Below are 18,499 nucleotides of genomic sequence, written 5' to 3' on the forward strand. Positions count from 1 at the left end.
AGAGTCAGGGTCGCTGCTATTGGGCCCAAGGCAGGATGCAGCTCAGCATGTACCTGCAACCAATCAGTGCCTTCACATCGCCTTTCTCGTTTCAATTCAGAAAAACACGTTAAGATCCTGATAAAAGCAATTCTTGAATAACAAACTGTTTTCTTATTTTAACTGGTTTGAAAGTAAAACTGAATTTAAAAAAATGATCCGATATATTTTTATTTTAAATAATTTCAGAGAAAAATTTTGTTTGGTATTTTTAATATGCTAAAATATTTATACTTTACTTGCCTTTGAAAAAGGTAACAGAAACAAGCAAGCTCGTAATGTTTAAATTTTTATTTGTATTTTTTTAATTTATTCAATTTCTGAAGATTAACCAAAATTTATACCCTATCAAAGGTATTACAATAATCTTTCATAAAACCCACAGTATTAAAAAAAAAAAGCTAGTAAATACTTTAAAGTGAAAACAGAAACTTGAGTGCTAGCTGTTAAAATAAAGACATAAATAATGTTTTTCAAAGGGAGGAATACTCGAGGGAGGAAAAACCCAACTGCATCACATGAGTAGAAGAGCAGGAGATTTAAATATCGCTTTAGTTCCTCATTGCCAGCATGGCATTTATGTCCCAGATGAGATTCCGTAATTGATCCATAATCTGCTTCAGCTGTTGATTCTTCTGTTTGAGTTTCTGTGAAAACAAAAGGATTTACCAACAATGTGATGTGAAATATATAGACTATGAAGTTAAAAGACTAAAGGGTAGTAAGTTAGGACCCTAATGATCCACACAGTAGCTAACCCAAATATTCTGTAAAACAAAAGGTCTCTGTCTTAGTTACTTCTCTATTGTAGTGACAAGACACCATGACCAAGGTGTTTACATGGTGCTAACAGCTCCAGCGGGTTAGAACCTGTGCTATCATGGTGGGGGGGTGGGGCGTGGGGGGCAGCAGGGAGGCAGACATGTTGCTGTAGCTGTAGCTATAGCTGTAGCTGACTGCTCACTTCTTGAAACAGCCACTACAGGCAGAATGAAATGGGGAATGGGGAAAGGAGGGAAGGAAGAGGGAGGAAGGGAAGAGACAGAGAGACAGTGGAGGTGGCATGAGTCTTTTGAAACCTCAAGGTCCATCCTTAGTGTCATCATTCTTCCAACAAGGCCAACTGCCCACACAGTTTTACCAACTAGGGTCCAAGTACTGACATCCATGAGCCTATGGGAACTATTCTCACTCAAACATCCCAGTTTCTATCCTGTTCTGATCTCACAGTCTCTGACAGATACCCTGATTTCTTACTCAAATCCAGAGAGGTCTCTGTCACCTGCTTCCATTGCTTCATAAAATATGTGACAGGCGGGGCAAGTGGATCATGCCACCAGGCAGAGGAACTGGTAAGGTTGAAGCAGGTTCAAAACCCCGAGGAATCTCAATTGAGAATGGTAGGGATGGAACAAGCTCTCTGCCAAGCTCCATCTGTCCTGGAACATGTAGCCATGACATGCCACTGAGAGGACCATGACAACCAGTCACATAGAATAAAAACCTGGAGTTCTCCATGCTGGATATCTAGATAGGCTCTGAGTGTTTAGCCAATGAGCTTTCCTTCCTGGGCATTCCTTCCCAAAAAACATATTTAATCCCTGGTTCACCCTGAGTAAGATGTATGCATTCACATCTGCCATAAAACAGTTTGGACAAGCAAGGACCATCTCCTTCATCAAGGACCACTGCATCGCTGCAGGGGAAGGTCTTCATCCTAAAGAGCTGTTGCCCACATCTCCTGGAGAAGGTCTTCTTTCTTTCAGCCCCTCAGTACTCTAAGCACTAACTCAGAACCAGAACAGATTCTGCCCTATCCTGGGCCCTGCTATCTTACCCTATGGTAAGATTTATGCACACTTCCCACATGTTCCTGCCTCTCTATTACTGGGCACCTCTAGTGTACAGTTTACGGGTATTGTAGAAATCCTTTGTTCATGTACTATGTGATAAATATCAGCTTAGGTAACATGTGATACAAACAGAGATTCTGTTTCATGTCCTCCCCAATTATTATAATAATAATTATTCAGTAACACCTGGGAAACATTAAATTGAAAGATACAATATTTTAATTAGATTATTTTTAAAGTACTCTACTTAATTGCCTCTATTTAATTTCAAGTAAACTATTACATGTACACTAGGAAGAAGTCTAAAGACTTGTTACTTCATTAAAAAGCAAGCAGAGATTAAGGGAACTGCTTTTATTACTTGTATCTAGATTCAGAAGTCACAAACAGGAAGAAGGTCACTAAAGGGGACATTAAACATTTTCACTAGGAAACAGAAGCAATTACAGACACTTTAGTGATACTGATTAAATTAATGTTTGAAAACAGGCTAGCACAAGACTCAGTGAAACACCCGACTGCACAGCATACAGGATCGACTCTCTGAGGACTTCGAAGGCTAGCTGGGAAGGAGGATTGGTAAGTTGAGTGTCCTGGATCAGGTTTTCAGAAGAGCCATCTCCCTGTGACTATGAAGTAGTCAGTCAAGAGAATGACACGTATACTATCTAATAAAATCAAACACATTCTGGAGCAGAGGAGGATATGTATATTCCTACCACGGAGACCAAGACAGGGACACATCACCTGGATGGACACCAGGCATGCGTTAGTTAAGCTTGCAATCTCAGCTGAAGTCTTTAGCTCTGTAACCTGAATCTGATCTCACACTAAACTGTTTCCTCAGATTCCACACACATGAATGGGCTTGAGACTTAAGGTCCTGCCAGCCACATATAAAGTGATAGCCTCACAGACTTATGACTGAAAAGGACCGAGTTTGAGTTAGTAAGCTAACACATGGCTTCACAATGCTTCCAAGGTGGCTGCTCTTTATAGACACTCAAGTCTATGGCACACCACTGAACCATCACTTCTAGCTGTGAAATACTTTAGCTAGCACAGTTTCCTTTTTTATTTCCAACTTTTCAGGAGCTATGTAAGAAAGAGCTATTGAGAAAGAATAAAAGGTGAACAGGAATATAGCGGATATTTAAAAAAATATATCTAATTTTGAAAATGGGCCATAGTAGCTCACACCTGCATTCCCAACATCTGAGATGCTGAAGCGGGGTGACTGCGGCACGTCTGAGGTCAGCTTCAGTGCCACACTGAGTTCGTTACACTATGGGACCCTTCCTCAAGATGATGATGACGGTGATGGCGATGATGATAATTTGAACTAATAAGTCATAACATTATCTTGAAATGTGATAACTTTGAGAAGTTCAGAACCTCAGCATCAAGTATGAGAAAGACACAGTCAGACTAGACTAGTAAGGTGGCTGATAAAGGATAGGGGCATTCAAAAGGCAGACTCAGCCTCTGACAGAAAAGGTCAGCAAACAGAAAGTATTTGCCTGGGATCTCTTGGTGATGAGCCAAGAGTAGAAGAACTTGGCTGGGCTGGTGGGTAGTGGAGACCGCTAAGTCTGGAAGGGCAAAACATACAATGAAAACAAAATGGGGGGCTGCCTGGACACGTGATGTTCAAAGGGGGTAGCAGCATGGACCTGGGTTTCAGAAACAGCCGAGAGCCATCTAAGACTGATCTGATCATCAAGCTTAGACTTCACATCGTCAATAAAAACGAAGGAGCAACTAGAAGAAATAACGTCATGTTCTTGGGTAGTTAAAAACAGAATTGATTATAACAGTATCCAAAAAGCATTTGTAGAGGGCTCCCTCCATAGCACCGTCACTGGGTAAACGTGAGACCTGCCACTAAGACTGCTTTCAATAATACTCATTTGTAATGAGTTTTGATCTGCTGGTCACACTAACTCCGAAAAATAAGGTGTACAAAGAATGGAGGGTATTTCCCAGCTAACACAAGAATCTGGACAATGCTTTCTCTTTTTATTAAGTGTAACAAAAAGTATTTGGGTAGTTTTACTTAAAAAATGGCCAAGTTTTAATTAAAAAAGTAGCACACAAGTAAAATATCTGGAGTCAAAACATGCCATGAGACTGTCACCAGTGAAACTGACGGTTATGCTTATTAGCGGTTAAACTGTAAATACATTTTCATGACATGATATAAGATTTAATATATACAGCCTTGCCACTGATTGATTTTAACAGAGGCTGACAGCTGCTATTTTCAAAATCCATCAGCTGTGCATAATTTGTTCCATTAACAGGTGAGCATGTAAGCAGTGTGGATTCTTACAAAGTATGTTTATGCTAAGTCATACCATGTAATTTAATATTCATATAAAGGCTGTGACACTTGATGAAAAATGCTTTAATTTCCAAATGCTTGGACTCGATTACATGTCAATCCTTTGACACTACCCAGCACCTCTCTCAATTTCATTGCCCAACAACAGAGCACTTTTAAGCAAAATGAAAATTCTGATGTTTCCAAAACAGATAGTCTCAAATTAAGAATGCCTCCTTTCCTTTGGAAACAGTGCTTAAGGATCTCAAAAAGAAGATCCTTTTTGCAAACAGTGAAACATTAAAATAAAACTATAATAAATAAGTAATAAAATCTGACGATTACAAGGCCATATAAACAAGGCCATTCCCCTTACTGATGATTTCTATCAGATGCTGAGGACCAAGTGCACAGCTCAAGGTTTCCTAGCAGGATGATGGGACTGGTAGCAGATGCCATAGCAACCAGACTCACCAAAGTCATCCTGCTGCTGTGCAGTCTCTGCTACATAACAACATCTGAAAAGGAGCAGGCAGAGTAAACCAGAAGTCTAAGACTACTATTTTGTTTATTTAGAATAAAGACCATGTGGTATAATGACGTTCTGGATCTATTTTTAAGATGCTCTTACTGATTATACCGATCTATGAAGCATTATTTAATTTAAATACCACTGTATTAAACTACGGCATGATATTCTTTCTTTAAATTTTCCCCTAACCATGTGAGGGGCAGGGAGAGTCTTGCTGTTTCCTTTGGAGTCTTCCTTTCCCATCCACATATCTGCCACGCACAGGAGGGCAGGCCAAATCCTGGATTACTACACGGCAGAACACTCTGCAGTCAACTGTACTTGGCATACAGTAAGTGCACAGGTATTTGAATAATAAAAGGAAAAGTTAAAAATACATTCAAGAAAAAACTTTTAAAAAAACCCTCAGAAACAGACTACTAAAACTCCTTGGCGATCATTTCAAACCCTGTCTTTCTGTTTCACTACTGTCATTTTTTAATGTGGTCTTTCTGTGTTAAAACCAGACATGGCTATTCTTTTAAAGTACTTGTTTTCATGTTTCATACTATCATCACAGGTAAGAAATATTTTGCATATTCTAGTATTACAAGCTGCTACAGTTCAGTTAAGTACCTGCCAGAGACTTGTGTGTTAAAGATAAGGTCCAAGGACCTGAATTTGATTCCTGGCCCCCATGGTGGACAGAACACATACCCCCAGATTGGCCTCTGACCTGGACATCCTTCCAATCTACTTGCTTTTTAGCAATGAATTTTATTCTCACTTTTCTGGTTTGAAATTTAAGTGACTCAAGTCAGTCCCCTTTTCTTTTCGCCTCTGATCAGCGCATTCTCTAGTGCTCAAAAAATAGGTCAGGGGCTGGGGATATCACATAGCGGGTAAGTGCTTCTATGTGAGCATGAAGACCTGAACTTTGTCCCAAGCACCCACATAAATATCAGGAATATCCATGTACATCTCTAAACCTAATATGGAGGTGTGGGTCCCAAGGGCTTGCTAAACAACTGTTCTATCCAAAATGTCAACCGGCAGGTTCAGGTGGCCCCACCTCAAAAGAGTAAGGTGGAGGCCATAATAGGTAGCACATATCCCTGTATTTGGGAAGCAGAGGAAGGCAGACCTCTGAGTTCAAGTCCAGACTGGTCTACAAAGAGAGTTCCAGGACAGCCAGAGCTACATTGAAGAAACCTTGTCTTGAAAAACCAACCAACCAACCAACCAAGTAACCTAACCAACAAACCAACCAAGTAACCTAGCCAACAAACCAACCAACCAATTAACCAAAAAGTGGCCAGTGATGGAGTAAGATACCCATGATCTCTGGCCATGTATGCACACATAAAGAAAAAACAAAACAAAACACAGGACAAAGAACTCCTAAGAAATACAGAGAAGTTGGAGATCATCAGATGGGTCCTGTCTCCAGCCTGTTAAGAGAAGATACACACTCCCTTCCCAACCCCACATTCCTTTTTAAAAACTAACTTCCACACAGTTTGATCTTAAATAGGGAATTTAAAATATCTAAATCGTTTCCTCTTTGTAATAACCTGCAATTCAATAATGTAACTATAGTACAGAGAATCTAAGTTAAGTCACTCAATATAAACCAGAAAACAAACATGGAAACATTGGCTATAACTGCCAAAGAGACAAACTTTTGGGAATCTGTACATCTACCTATTTGCTGAATTGTAAAAAACTTATTGCTGGAAAATATTGTGGTAAAAGCATGCATGATTATCTTCTTTTTCACAGCAATAAAACCGTTATGAACCCACATAGAGAAAAGTGACCAGAATTAAGATAAGAGCTTGCTTGCCCTCCCTCCCTCCCTCCCTCCCTCCCTCCCTCCCTCCCTCCCTTCCTTCCTTCCTTCCCTTTTTGTGCTTGGTAGGCAAGTACCCTACCTCTCACCTACATGCATCTCTAGCCAGGCAATTCTTGATGCATTAACATAGTTTCAAGACCGAAATTCCATTTCTCAGGCACTTCCACATTCCAGCCAATCATCCTATGAGGTTTTTTTTTTTTTTTTTTTTTTTTTGTCAAAATGGTGACTAATTACATCTACTTTTGTTGGAAATGATTTCTTAATCCTCACTCACCTTTAATAAGAAGTTGTGATCTATACTAGTGACCTGCCTACTAGAATACTCACTGCTGCAACACTGGCATGAGTGCTGGGGGGGAGCCACCAGCTTCTGAGTAGAGTTAGGCTACTCTGTGAGGCGGAGCCCATACTCAAGATTACTAACGAGGTCTGGGATCTGAGACCAGGCGAAAACCTACTACTATTCTTCTGTTTAATGAACACAGCGATAAACCTCTTAATGATATATTGCTACAGGCACAGCAGTGCATCCTCAACCCTCATCCGAGGAGCTTCCTCTTATGTGGATGGTAATTAATACAGAGCCTCACAGCTGCACAATGTGTACCATGAGAGACTCTGCATTACTTTGTCCTAAAATGAATGCCTTTATCACACTCTTCTCTTCTCAGAGATCTAAGTGAGAAAGTGGCAGACACATTCTAAGCTTCGGCGTTAGTGTACTATAAGGAAACACCCTTTTCCAGACACAACAGGGCAGATGCACACATGAATTCACAGAGACTGTGACAGCATGGACAAGACCTATAAATGCTCTTACGAGACAAAGCCCAGCGCAAAGGACAGGAAGTCCCAGCCCTGGCCAAGAATCTATGCCAATGACAGCTTCTAGGAGAGGGAAAATCATTTTCTCCAATGGGTTGACACTGAGTGTATCAATCACACTACAGGGCAGGCCCCATGCGAATGATGAATTGGTGATGCAAATCACATTCCACATTTTCAGTGCTTTTTTCCTTCTGTTTTTAAGAAGGAGAAAGAATATGAAGTAGAGAGGGTTGCAGAGGAGGTCTGAGAAGATTTGGGGGCAAAAGAAAAGAAAATATTAACAATACATCATATGAAATTCTCAAAAATGCATTTCTAAGTTACAATGTTAAAATCTATCTCCTGTTTTTCTTTCTCTGACATTCTTGAGTACATTTTCCCTTTTATGTATGTATGTATGTATGTATTTTTCAAGACATGGTTTCTCTGTGTAGCCCTGGCTGTCCTGAAACTGACTCTGTAGACCAGGCTGATATTCCTGATATTCCTGATATTTATGTGGGTGCTTGGGACAAAGTTCAGGTCTTCATGCTCACATAGAAGCACTTACCCGCTATGTGATATCCCCAGCCCCTGACCTATTTTTTGAGCACTAGAGAATGCGCTGATCAGAGGCGAAAATAAAAGGGGACTAAGACTTGAGTCACTGGAACTCAGAAATCCACCTGCCTCTGCCTCCCAAGTGCTGGGATTAAAGGTGTGCACCACCACTGCATAATTTATAATGCTGAAATTTATTTTCATATACAGTAGTACAAAAGTTATTTAATAATCCCAATTTCCTATTTCTAAAGATTAATTTTCCACATAATCTCTTTCCTGTCAGATTAGATTCTTATATTCACCAGGAAAGCTGTTTTTCTGGATACTATTTTACCAATCTGTTTATTCCTGGGCCAGAACTACATGCTTAATTATACTTTTATAAAATGTTTCACATTAATTTTAATTTTTGAAGTGAGCAATCCTTCATTATTACTCTTATTTATTGGATTTTGAAGTATATTTCTGTATGTTTTCAGAAGAAAATCTCACTCTGGGTTTACTTGGTTTCCACCTAGCACTGCACTAAAGGCCTCCTAGTTTTTTGTTTGTTTGTTTTTGTTTTTTGTTTTTTTTTTTTTTTTTTGCACGCTTTCAAGTTAAGTCTTATTAGGATTTGGATTATTCTGCACAAAACCATGAAGTAATTAAGATTGGTATTTTGCAGTATTTAGTGTTCTCCCAAGAGCTTTATATGTTGCACCTGTGAACAGAGCCTGGCACAGCGTTACAACGGCCTGCAGAGTTATCTGCATGCTTTCAGTCTGACACTAACCCCTTCTTTTCCAGAACTTGCATACACATCACTTGTCACTGGACAAGTAGGAGGGACTTGGGTTTGGACAGAGGAAGAGAGGGAGCAGGAGAGAGTTAGGTGCTTTTTGGATGAGGCCAGCATGAAGACAAGATGGAGCTACGAGTGTCTCCCGGTTTCAATGGCGGATCCCTCAGGATTCACCACTGGAGGATTTAGATTTAATAAGGCTTACAAGATTAAGATTTTAGTTGTTGCACCCAGTGACTGAGTTACCATCATTTCTGAACTAAGTTTATGTTGTGTTTTCCTTCACGCAGCAGCTCGTCTGAGTTCAAGATAGAAAGGTATGGCAGTAAGGTGTGGGTTTGCCTGAGGTGCACCACAAAGGCTGTGGAGGATTTGAAGCATGGGGTTGGCATGGTGGTAACCTGACAGTGGGAACTTAGTGAGCTGGGTGGAAACATTTTGGGAGATAAGAACAGGTCGGCCATTGCCCGCCAGTGCATGAGTGGCCAGGCCGAGGGGGCAGGGAGTTGCCCGCAGTAGCATGGGAACTTTGAGTTCCTTTTTAAATATTTCCTGAAACACCTAAATAACTCACCTTATTTACTTCTACAATTTCTCGTCTCTCTTCGCTAGCAAAACGAGGTGGACCAGCCCGGTCGTCATTCTTTGAGCCATCTTCATCCACATATGGAATCAGTTGCTGGAAGTGACAGGTAGAAGTATAAAGTCAAAGCCGAATCTCTGAATCAAACGACTACAGAGACTGTATCTGCTTAGAATCCATTTTTCACATGGTTTTAGTACTTTAAAAATAGATTCTTTTCAGGCAAAGGCCTGAAAACACAGCTTTAAAAGTGTATCATTTTATTGTATTCTATGGACCAGATGCCAGCTTAAGCGTATATACAAACAATGAAAGAAAGAGGCCAGAGGTCATGGATTGAGAGGAAACAAGGTCAGGGTTGGGGAGGGGCGCATGGGAAGAAATGGGGGGAAGAAAAGAGGAAGATGATGGAATGTTTTTTAACTTCAACAATTAAAATAAAAAGATTAACTACCAAAAGACCTTAGTTTCCCAATAAAATTTATTGTGTTTAACTGAAAACAACAATAATAATGAAAGTCATCCTCCCCTCAAAAAACTACTGGCTGTCACATATTCAGTAGTACTCTATCTATTCATCCAGTCTGCAAATATGCACTTGCTAGATGCTGGCTGAAAATGGGAAGACTTAGCTCCTGCTCTGACAGACTCAGTCTACTCAAAGTCAGGCTCTCCTTTACACTAGAAGGACGTGTGTGATGCAAATGCACAGACGTCACTCACAGTGGCTATACAGCTTTTTGTCTTAATTTCTTTTAGTAGTGAAAAAAAAAAAACCAAAAAAACCAGAAGCAATAAAGATTTTACAAAGCAATGACACCTCTAACAGAAATATACTTAATTATGGCCTATGATGATGCTTCCTGGAGGAGACCCCTTGTAAATGTGGTCAACATTAGGAATTTTTCTAGTGTCATATATTGTCATAAAGAAACAGTCACTGTACGGTCCACCCAGTGAATGGCTTTGTATTCTTGGCACCCATATAACTGACCCAGATGGACAAGCACCACTCGTCTATCCTCCCCTGCTACAGAGCTCTCGGAAGACAGCCTCCAACCTTGCATGGACTCCTCTGCTTCCTATGTAGCCCTCCAACCTCTCCACGTAGGCTTCCTCCTTTATCATTTTTATGTGTGCTGGTCTCTTGCGGAAGGCACGTCTCAACCCTTATTCCATCTCCCCTCCCAGTCACTGCTTTCCTCTCACTAATAATATATATTTCTTCAAAGACTGATCTCCAACTGCTGGCTTCAGCTCAATACTCTGCTTCGTCTTTAATCAACTGCTCTGACTTTTAGCTGATGAAGTTCTACTCAAATACAGCTTGTCCCAGCAATGGTTAAAAAGTTGCCAATAACAATTAAGTATTTCTTCTGAGAATAATAAAAGAAATCACTGTCATGAAAACCACAAAAAATTCCTAAGCAGACACAAAATATCACTTTAAGCCTGGAAAACAAACGCTACAAATATCATTAATGAAAAAATACACATCTATATCTCTTCCCCAAAGTAAAACCCATAGTATTAAAACTGAGTAATACTGCTAAAGGAGCTGTGCTGACCATACTTCACCGCTGGCATGCATGCTCCGACCAGAGAAACTCACCTCAACAGGAATGGGGTCCATCCCACCACAGTTCTCATTACATTTGTCATAGACCAGTCGTAGCTTCCTGAAGAGAATAGAAAGTTGCCGAAGGTGGTCCTGCAGCTTTGTTAACCGGTCTTGGTAAGTCCCAGTATGGTAAGTGACACCATTTGGCAGCTTGGCAGGTTAAAGAAAACAACAAAAATATTGAAGTTTTAACAATAACCCACATCAATTTATTAGCAACTTAGCTCAATGTTTCACTGCCATAAAAGAACCTTAGAAAGGCTTTGAGAAGACTGCTCACAGCTGAAATGCCTCAGTCCATTAATGTCAATAAATATATAATCTTAATACTACTATTACATAAAAGCAGAAAGTTGCTGAACTTGTCCAGGGACTATATTTATATGATATAATATACATATATCATATATATATATTACACACACATATATATATATCTAAAAGCATAGTTTTATTTTTATATACTCTCATATTTCCAACAGCATTTTAAAAATATCTTAACTGTGACAGAGAGTAAGATGAACAAACTAAAACCTAAAACATAAACCACCAAAGTTCGTTGAGAAAAATTAACAGAAGATAGGGGTACAAGTCAACATATACTAGAATATTATTAATAAATCACTGCAAATAACTGCTATGATCATATCTATTCCGGGTCATCAAACTTCTTTAATTCGGAACTCAGCCAGGCCTGGTAGCATACGTTTGTAACCTCTCTCAGGAGGATCACACGTTCAGGGCCAGCCTGCTACATAAAGTGAATTCAAGGCCGGCTTGGGGAAATTTATGAAGTCCTGTTTCAAAACGAGAAGTGAAAGCAGGCAGGTGATACAGCTCTGGCAAAGCATTTGCTCCACATACACAAGGCCCAGGTACAACTGCCAGGGGCATAACTATTAACGCTAATTAATGACATAATTTTCCCAAAGAAGCCCAAAGTATTCATTGAAATAATTTCAAAGTCACACACAAATGGAATCTGAACGGGCTTGAATGATGTCTCCCTCGTTCCCACAGTCCTGTTTGTAAATGATACAGCTTCTCAGCTCAGGAGACAGCTTCTGAAGTGTGTGAATTATTTCTAGGTTAAGGAGTCCTCAGCATGGATATACTTTAAAATGCCTCGGTGAGGCGCCGTAAAATACCAAGGGCTCTTTAGTTCACAGCATTTTAAGATAAGGTGGTACTGGAAGGTTCATGTTTCCATAGAGATGGGAACAGGCACTGAGAATACAGAGAAGCAGCTACAGAGCCCCGCTTTCCTGTCTGAATGAGAAGGGGTGTGGCGATGACACTCACCAGGCTCCTGGATCAGGACATCTTACTGGGCTTGTCACTTTGCCCATATGCTCTGCTTTGTGGCATACTTTAGCACAAGGGGTTTGGTGTAACAGTCTGAGTAATTCTAATGAGCATTTCACCCCTAGGTCTATGCGTATGTGTTCACGAGAAGTCTACATCAGGTACAAAAAGATTGATGAGTCTGATTAGCAAGAAAAGCAATCCTGTTGAAATGCAACGAATTCCGCACCTGAAATCTGCCCACGTAGTAAGTTTGGATATTGGTTTTTATACAACATCAGCTTACTACTCACCTTGCGTGTGTCAAGCATTGCTCTGGACGCAAGAGTGGCAGCGAACATGAGTGATGAGGCCTCCACACTCTACAGAACTTATGGTAATAGCACCTACCATCCCTTGCTACATGCTGTGGTGCAGCTACTCCGCTGGAAAGCTCATCAATAACCATCACCCTCATGAATATGGATGACACCTCATAAATATATCACACTCCCAGATACTAAAAAGGCATTCAACTAAATTCATCATCTATTCTTATAGTAAAATTCCCCATATATGAAAAACATATTTACGTTATAAAGCCAGCATCATGATTGATGGACAGATATTGGAGGAGTTCACACTAAGGTTGGGAACAGAAAAAGGCATATACTAAGACCATTGTTTCTGTTGATGCATTCTGTTGCAGAGGAGCTGGCCAGGGTGACCATAGAAGAAAGGCTTCAACCCTAAAAATGAAGTAATATGGTGATCACTGTTTACAAATGATACCATAAAAAGCCACTAATGATAAAAGAATCCCATAAGGAGGTAAGTGTAAAATTAAGAGAGAAACTCTTAATAGCTTTGCTTTCATCTCTAAAAAGAAAATGGAAAAGCAAGGACCTATAGAACAACAATTTAAAAAAGAATCTAGAAATAAATTTAGAAAAGATAAAAATAGAAATTTAAAATACAAAATGAGAAAAGGATATTCCATGTTCTTGGTCACTATGACAGTGTAAGGTTTTCTAGGCTGAAGAACCAATAACATCACTACAGGTTTTTCTATATCTAAGATATATGTGGAAAAATAAAGAAACAATACTTATTCTGAAATGGAAATATAAACACATCGGAAAAACTCAGGGAGCATTTGAGAATAAGGCATCAGAGAGAGCATCAAAGACAGCAGCTATGGGGAAAGAAGCAACAGCCAAGGTAGAACATCTGTAATAAGCTGTAATTGGACCAGCAGATGGGTGAGGTGAGCTTTCGTTCTTCCTTTTATTCTTTATGCTTCTCTCATACAACACATCCACATGGTCTAACAGGTTACAATAAGACTAGGCACAAACCCTCATATCAAGCCTGGACAAGGCAGACCAGTAAGAGGAAATGGGTCCCAAGAGCAGGAAACAGAATCAGAGACAACCCTACTCCCATTGTTAGGAGACTTACGAACATCCCAAGCTTAACAACCGCAACATGTATGCAGAGGACCTAGCATAGACCCATGGTTCCTGCTTCAGACTCCGTGAGCCCCTGTGAGCCTGCTCAATTGAAGTTAGCCATTTCTAAAGGTTCCTCACTGGGTACAGCTGCACCTGTGTGTGAGACTTTATCATTTGTTCCAGCATAAGAGTAAGAACCTTAAAGCACTCTGACTACAGTACTTCCTTGCAGTGGAATACTACAAAGGTAAAGAAAGAAAGAAAGAAAGAAAGAAAGAAAGAAAGAAAGAAAGAAAGAAAGAAAGACAGACAGACAGACAAGGTGTACTTTCTATACACATATGAATAAATTCCAAAGTCTATCCAATGAAAAAGACAAAGTACAAAGTAGTATGCACATCATACTGTTATCTGTGCAAAAATGAGGGATAAGACAAAATATACCCAGATTTGATTAAATATGCAGAGAGAATTTGGAACAGAACTATAAACAGTGGCTAGAATCATTAACAAGCACTGCTTACAGAGAGGGATTAGGTCCTAGCAGACAGGGAATAGAAAGGAAAACGTTCTTTGCAGTTTGTTATTATTTCTAAATTACGAATATATTATGCAGTCAAAATATGAAATAAAAGATTAAAAGGATAACCAACAGAGTCAAAGCAATCCCATTTTCTACAGGGAATCTTAATCTGGTATTCAGGGGGTATTTGGGGGACATATTTCTTAACACCTTGAATACTTTTCTTTCAAAATGTTTGCTAATTTCTTTCTTCTAAGGAAAGTCTACAGTTTTCCGAATCTTGAGCTAATACACCAAGAATGTTTTTTCTCAAAGAAATGCTTAGAAGTAACTGTACCAGTGTGTAATTACGCATTTTCACGGACTAATGCAGACGATTTGAAATCTGGGTATTTTAAACAGCATGGGTGGTCCCGTCCCCATGCTGGGAGCTGGGTTAGTTCCTCACTGGGCCAGAGGATGCCAGAAGCTGTGGTATGATGTCCCTGTTCGTAGGGTTTGCTCCTGGGTATACAGACTGTGACAGACAGAGTACAAGATTAATAGAAATGAAGCAACAATGATAACAGTGCGCTGTAACGAAAGCTCCGTACAAACAAAAGCTAAGTGCGAGCTGCATTCCTCTTCTGAAAATATCCACTTAAATATCCCTATGAACCATGAATAATAGAAATTGGATAAGCAGCCTATGGTTAATTGAACACTCATGTTGTTCACATTAAGAAAGTCTGTTTGTATCATCGCTTTTGACTTTTTGGAACTTGAAGGCCACTCTGCTGTGGCTCTTTAGAGCCATTGTAAGATCCCCCAAGGAGTCAGAGATGAGTTTGGGCACTAACTGAAAGGCAGACAGGTAACTTGCAGCCCTTACACACCAGTTTGAAAAACAGATCTACCTGGAGCTCGGTTATGGGCCGGGACTTTCAGAAAGTCTCTTTCTTGCAGCTGATGGACTTGAATCCTATCTGTTACTAAAAGAGATGGTTTAACAACAACTTAACGATGCAACAACAGGTTATTATAGTCATCTGTGACGGTGGGGCCCACTTATTCTCTCTTTGATCCTCAGTTTCCTTAACTGTAAAATAGGAGTAAAAAAAAATACCTCTTGAAATTGTTCTTACAATTATGTACCCGACCAAGAAGAGTAATTGGCAAGGGTTTAGTGTCTGTGACCATACCTGCTTCTACACACTCTAATCCAGATGCTAGCACAGGGCAGGCTTAAATATAAGAAACACAGTGCCCGCTGAATTCGGAGACATTATACAATCCACACTCTAGTCATTTCGTTATGAATCCATTCACTTGAAACTGCCAAAGAATTTCAAACTTCTCTTTTGAGTCCACTTATCATGGTACTATCTTTGTGTAACATTTCACACTGAGTTACTGATAGAGTGCTAAGAGAGTCCCACAAAACAGAAACACGTTTATAAAAATCGAAGAAGAAAATCTCAATTATCTTTTCTTAAGGCAAACAAAAGCCATAAAATACTCTTTAGGGCACCCACAGAAGTAAAAGATGTTAACAGGCTCCAGATATGGCATCAGTTATACTACGCTGAGTAGCTTTGGGGCAGTCAGTTTACTTCTCGGACCCACAGGCTCCTCAGGAGAACAAAGATGCTTTCTGCATCTTGTAATGTGAGGATAAGCAAGCTCTAAGGGCGACTAACAAATGGTACTGTCACAATCTGGAGCCAAAAGATGAACTTAGACCCAAACAGATTGCCATAATCATCCCTTCAGAATCTAGCCAGGAGATAAACACAAGGAGAGATTCAAAGAGCAAAACTTCCACAGGAAACATCCACTGCTCTTTAAATTTTAAGTTTGATACCAAAAGCAAGAACTATGGATGAACATATCAACAAGTAGGATGCCCTCAAAATGATAAACCCTCTGCTCCTCAAGAAGAAAAGGAAGTGAGTGGCCGACTTAAGTACCTGGAAAAGTAAAGAGAGACAACAGTAACAAATGATGATAAAGCAGAGGTAAACAAGGACCCTCAGAGATGGAGATTCAAATAGATCAGACACATTAAAAAAATCACACACACACACATACATGATTCAGCAATTCCACTCTGAAATCAACTGAAACACATTCCCATACCAAAAAGTCCATTAAAAAATTTTTTTGTCATTATTTACAAATTTGTTCATACAGATGAACGAATGCAAAGGCTGCCACGTAGTCACTCAACAAAATAGCAAGAGAAAAAGATAGCATAAGTATATGCTGAAAGAACCTGGACCAATAGAGCTCACATGCTATGTGATTCTTATCACATACAACTGGAAAAACACTAACACTGGCTCCCTGGGGATGGAGGCAAACATGCCATGGGATGCAAGGAAACTTCTTGGATAACACTTGTTTTCACTCGTGCAACTATGATGAGGTCACAAGTATATTCCTAAACATATGGAATAACTTTACATTTGCACAGCTTACTGTAGTCTAGTTAAGTCTAGAAAGGGGATACACTATTGTCTGAAGTCTTCAGCTTCGGGGCATCTCCTTCAAGAGAAATTTTGCTCTAAAAATTTTAAAGTGATTTTAAAAAGCAAGTACAGCGTGATCCATTTGAACTTTGAAAAGCACGATGGGATTGGGGGACAGATATGCTTGTGACACTTCTAGGGGTAATGAGCATAGATAGTACAGGAGTCGCCTGGGGTGGGGGAGAGACGCATGCTGGGGAACAGTTCTGGGGAAAATAGGGGTGACCATGTCTGGAATCGCTCATGTCAGATGGCAGACTCATGCTGGGGACATTGGGCATAACGGGGTGTCCACCCGACGTAACCCTGAGCAAGAGATAGATGCATGCTGGGGACTTTGGGTGTAAGGGGGTGTGTCCATGTCTGAGGGTTTTCCAGGGTGTGAGACAGACACATACTGGGAACCAAGGATGTAAAGCAGGATGGACAGCCTGAGGTCTTCCAGGTCTGGGGTAAGGAGGAGGTGGGACCTCCACACCTGCGGCCTCTCAGGGCAAGGGGCAGATACACGCTGAGGACCTGGGGTGTAGAGGCGACCCGGCCACCCTGAGGTCGTCCGCGGAGGCCCGCTTTCACCAGCTCTGTCATCCCAGGCGCCCACCTGCATGTTCCTGAGCAGCTGGAAGATCTCCATGGTGCGGTACACGATGTCCTGCACGGTCTCCTGCCCGATGCGGCAGAGCGTGGCCGTGTTGACCTCGCGCGCGGCCTGCTGAGCCTGCGGGCCGCCGAAGGGCCCGGACGCCATGCCCGTGGGCGCCAGCGGAGGGGTGGACATGGCACCCCTGGCGGCTCGGGTCCGGCGCTAGTCCACCCTGCCGATTTCAAACAAGCGGCGCCACTTCCGCCCGCCGCGATGCAAGCGCTCTACCGGAAGACTGGCGCCTCGCGGAGCCTGACGCGATTGGGCTCCGCAGTTGGGAACAGCAAGACAGACAGGAAATTAACCAATCAGAAGTAGAGTTCTGTCCAGGGGGCGGTACCAGTGATAGATGGGGTGGGCTTTCCCAGAGTTCTGTCTGTGCCCTAAGTTGTGTGTCTGGCTGGTTCTCTGCTTCTGTTGGGTTCTTGCAGAGCATTCTTTCTCATAACAAACCTATGAGACATGTCTAATTACAGATAGGATGCAGGTTCAGAGGGCTTGAATTAGTTGTTGCACTGGCAATCTTCTGTTCAAAGTCAGAAAACATGATTTCTGTTCTTGTACGCTTCTGGGTAACAAGAAACCCACCGCCAGGATGGCTTTTGTTCCTTGTTTGAGTATTTTCCAAGTTCCTCTAAGTAATACACCTATAGACATGTACTACTTTCTGATTGTGAAACTCCAGTAATAATCCCTCCCCAATGTATGTCCGAAATTGCAGCCCCAGATACTTCTCTGCATTTCCCATACATAAGTGCCTACAAAATATTAATATGTAAATTAGACACAGTACGACATTAATAGTAATGTAAATATAGCAATATATTACAGTTACTTCTAGCTTGACTGTGCTAACTATTTCTAACTATGCTGTGCCCAGGATAGAAATAGCATAGTGAAAAGTTCAGTAGAAGCAGCCCTCATAGAGAAGAAACATCAATTACTGTGATGACTGTGTTAGGATGAGAGCCCAAGGTCCTGACGTCAGGGTGCTCTTTAGTGGACCTTGTACAAGATGAAGGGAGTAAATCTGGGTCTTAAAAATAGATGAAAATGGAGCACTAATTACACCCAAATTGTAGCTTTGGAGACCCAGAAGCCATCACCAGCACTTGAGGGAATGCTTTCATTATGACGAGTAT

At 40.8% G+C, this 18,499-nt stretch overlaps 1 protein-coding gene across 1 annotated transcript; it reads right to left on the reverse strand.

The window, feature by feature from the left end:
• Window positions 1–320: 320 nt before the first annotated feature.
• On the reverse strand, window positions 321–17,607 carry Med30 (mediator complex subunit 30). The gene is made up of 4 exons (XM_021183936.3): window positions 17,316–17,607; window positions 10,935–11,093; window positions 9,314–9,418; window positions 321–686 (listed from the first exon to the last, which is right to left on the reverse strand). The coding sequence occupies exons 1-4, from the start codon at window positions 17,490–17,492 to the stop codon at window positions 591–593; spliced, it is 537 nt and encodes a 178-aa protein (XP_021039595.1). The 5' UTR covers window positions 17,493–17,607; the 3' UTR covers window positions 321–590.
• Between the last annotated feature and the right edge of the window lie 892 nt (window positions 17,608–18,499).

The sequence above is a fragment of the Mus caroli genome, unplaced genomic scaffold, assembly GCF_978045245.1.
Source record: "Mus caroli unplaced genomic scaffold, Mus_caroli_1 scaffold_16, whole genome shotgun sequence".
NCBI classification, from domain to species: domain Eukaryota; kingdom Metazoa; phylum Chordata; class Mammalia; order Rodentia; family Muridae; genus Mus; species Mus caroli.